At 50.3% G+C, this 3,210-nt stretch overlaps 1 protein-coding gene across 1 annotated transcript in view; it reads left to right on the top strand.

Moving 5' to 3' along the window:
* The first annotated feature begins 1,094 nt into the window (after window positions 1-1,094).
* LOC114031929 (acyl-protein thioesterase 1) overlaps window positions 1,095-3,210 on the top strand; it is a 42,319-nt gene continuing 40,203 nt past the window's right edge. Inside the window, exons 1-2 of the mRNA XM_027847144.1 lie at window positions 1,095-1,261; window positions 2,225-2,256. Coding sequence (XP_027702945.1) covers window positions 1,193-1,261; window positions 2,225-2,256 — 101 coding nt within the window. The 5' untranslated portion in view covers window positions 1,095-1,192. The remainder of the gene's footprint in view (window positions 1,262-2,224; window positions 2,257-3,210) is intronic.

Raw genomic sequence — 3,210 nt, forward strand, 5'->3', positions numbered from 1 at the left:
AAGTTGGGGGAATGTCCTGGAGATAGAAAACAGCTACCAGAATTTATATTTGGTAGTAAATATGAACTGGGTGAATGTCTAAGGAGGAGAGGTACTGACTGACTGAGGTAGGGGAAGAATCTGGACGTAGCAAGGAGTAGCAGCAAATATTCCAACTCCCCACCTGGACAGTGAGTGTGGGTAGGGGGGAAATGAGTATTAAGTGAGGTCGGGGAGGCCGTGTCTTCTTGGAGGGGCCAGAGACAGCTAGAAGATGGAAGGAGTGAGAAAGGAAAAGATTTAAGGTGAAAGAAAGTTTTTAGTGTGTAGAGATTTCAGTTGCCAGTTGTTCCTAATATGTCTCAAAACTATCATATCTCATAACACCAAAACAAAGGATGAAGCTGCTGATCCGGCCTGGCACTTGAGCATAGGTACATCTCTTGGCCCAGGTTGGAGAATCAACTCAAGCCTGGAGTCCCTGGTCCCAGCAAAGGGACTGACCCCGAGGTGTCCCCCAACGCTACCCCCGCCCCCCACCGCGGAACTCGGTTTCCAGCTCCACAGGAGACCTTCAGCGTCAACTAGTTTCCATGGAGGCAGGGCGGGAGACAGGAGGGGATACCTTAACGCGGCGGGAGTGGGTGAAATAGGGGCGACGCCCCCAGCACCCACACAGACGCAAGTCACTCCTAGCAAGCGCAACACCTTCCGGGCCAGTCAGGCTTTGGGAATTCGCACCTCGGATCGGCCAGTCCCCGGTCAATGCGCTCCCCCACGGAGCATGCGCGCAGGTCCTGGGCGCCCTTCTTACTCAGGCCATGGAGGGGGGCGAGGAGCTCGCGGCGCTGAGAGGGTGCACGCGCTCACGCAGTCGCCTGCCCCGACCCCGTCGTCCTCAACCAATCTGAGGACTAGAGAGAAGGGGGAGCTATTGTGACATGAGGGGTGGGGTCGTCTGACAGGCGGGGGGCGGGATGGAGGAGGGGTGGGAAATGGTCGTCCCTTCGCTACCTCCGAGCGCACGCCATAGACCTGCCGGAAGGGGGCCGCCACCGCCCCCGCCGCCGCCGGCGCCGCGCGCTCTCGAGCCCGGGCGCGCGCGCCTGGTCGAGGGAGGGTCCGGGAAGCGATCCTCGCGTGCCCTCTGTGCCGAGGCCGCCCTCCCCGCTCCCTTCCGGTTCCGAAGCTGCTTGTCTGCTGAGCCCGGTGTATGTGCGGTAACAACATGTCGGCGCCGCTCCCTGCCATAGTGCCCGCAGCCAGGAAGGCCAGCGCCGCGGTGAGTGTGTGGGGGCCGGCGGGGAGAGCGGTGGGGCGGCGGGGGCTCAGGGGGCTCCCCAGCCCTTCCTCCGGGGTCTCGTCCCTGCCTGGTTCCCGGGGTGGCCGGGCTCGTCCCCGGGGTGAGGCTGCCGCCGGCCCCGAGTGTCTTCTGCAATGCGGAAGCGGGCGGGACGCGGGGACACCCCCAAGCTTTGCTGACCCCCGCTTGGCTGCTTGTTTTATCAGGCTCTCGGGGGGAGGGTGTTATCGATTTCTTAATTAATTGAACTCCTGTGACTTATTGGAGTAGACTCTGGGGCACAGTTTGTGCCCAGAACGGAGGAAGTGCCCCCCCCATCCCGAGCCATTCCTGCGAAGTTCCCCGTAATACCCCCTCCCCCCCAGTGTTCGGGGCTCTTGTCTTTCCCCAAAAATCAAGAGCAATTTGGAAAGGAAGATGAAGGACTGCTGGGTTGGGGAATGCTATCTGTTCCTGAGAGTTTAAGACGCAAGTTGCCTTGAGGAAAGCCCATTAAGGAATGTGTGGAGGAAAATTCTGCAGTTAGATGCGGAGATCATTTTGACCCTGAAAACTGGTTAATATTTTATGAATGTACCTAGTGTAACATAGAAGCCAGAGATTTTTCTCTGTAGAATAGGTTGTTTTGTACTTACGTGGGTGTTTTTTTTTTTGGTGGGAGGATTTATCGTACTCTACAAATATAAATTAATTAATTCTCAGTACTCCAGGGAGCGAAGTAGAAAGGAAGTATTAGGGCCATTTTAGATGAGGCCCACGGAGCTTAATTAATTTGCTGAAGATCCTACAGTAATTTTTTAAGGGAGCTGGGAGTAGGATTTGAAAGACCTGATTTTATGCCATATTCTAAAAACAACAACAAAAAAAACTTACTGTGTTAAAATAATTTCCTGTGTTTTTTTTAGGTGTTGCTTAATTTTAATTTTTGCTGTTTTGTTCTAGGTTATTTTTCTTCATGGATTAGGAGATACGGGGTAAGTACTAAGGAGCGGTAGTAATAAAACTGTAGCTTACAAACTAGCTTGTTACTTTTAAATGTATAGAAAACAGTCTATATTCAGTAATTATGACTTTGTATAAAGTTTGTTGTTAGACATTTTAAATTAGTAAAATAACATATAAGCCTTTATTTGAGGCAGCTGGTGGTGGGGTGGGGAGAGTGCGGGGCCTGGAATCAGGAAGAATTGATTTTAAATCTGGCCTCGGACAATTTCTAGCTATGTGACCTTAGGCCAGTCACTAAACTCTGTTTGCCTGAGTTTCCTCACCCATAAAATGGGGATAATAATGGCACCTATCTGGGTTATTGTGAGAATAAAATGGGCTAATGCTTGTAAAGCTCTTAGTACACAGTGCTTGGCATATAGAAGGCATTTAATAAATGCTTATTTCCTTCTCTTTGTTAGTAATCGTTGAATTCAACAAACATTCATTAAATCCTTGAGACAAGCACATAGAAGCCATTCAGGCTCTGCTTCAGACTTTGCTCTCCAGAAGTTTATAATTTAGAGGAAAGAAGGAAAAAGTGCACAAAATAAGCAATGGAGAGATGCATGGAAGTACAGGCTAAAAGTTCCATGAGAAATTTGAGTAGGGAGAGATCCCTTGAAAGAAAGCATCATTGGGACTTGAAGGAAGGGACATTAAAAGAGATGGTGGTGGTATGCCCTTTTCAGGATTGAGAATTGGTGCTTAGGAGAAAAAAGAATAGAAATAGTCTGGTTAGGCTGGAATGTAGATTATATAAAGGGAGAATGAGATAAGGCTAGAAGCAGATTGAGGAATGTCTTTTTTTTTTTTGGCTAGGCAGTGGGGTTAAGTGACTTGCCCAGGGTAACACAGCTAGGAAGTGGTATGTGTCTGAGACTTGAACTCAGGTCCTCCTGAATCCAGGGCTGGTGCTCTATCCACTACGCCACCTAGCTGCC

Source organism: Vombatus ursinus, unplaced genomic scaffold (genome assembly GCF_900497805.2).
Source record: "Vombatus ursinus unplaced genomic scaffold, bare-nosed wombat genome assembly UNPS02015255.1, whole genome shotgun sequence".
Taxonomy (NCBI): Eukaryota; Metazoa; Chordata; class Mammalia; order Diprotodontia; family Vombatidae; genus Vombatus; species Vombatus ursinus.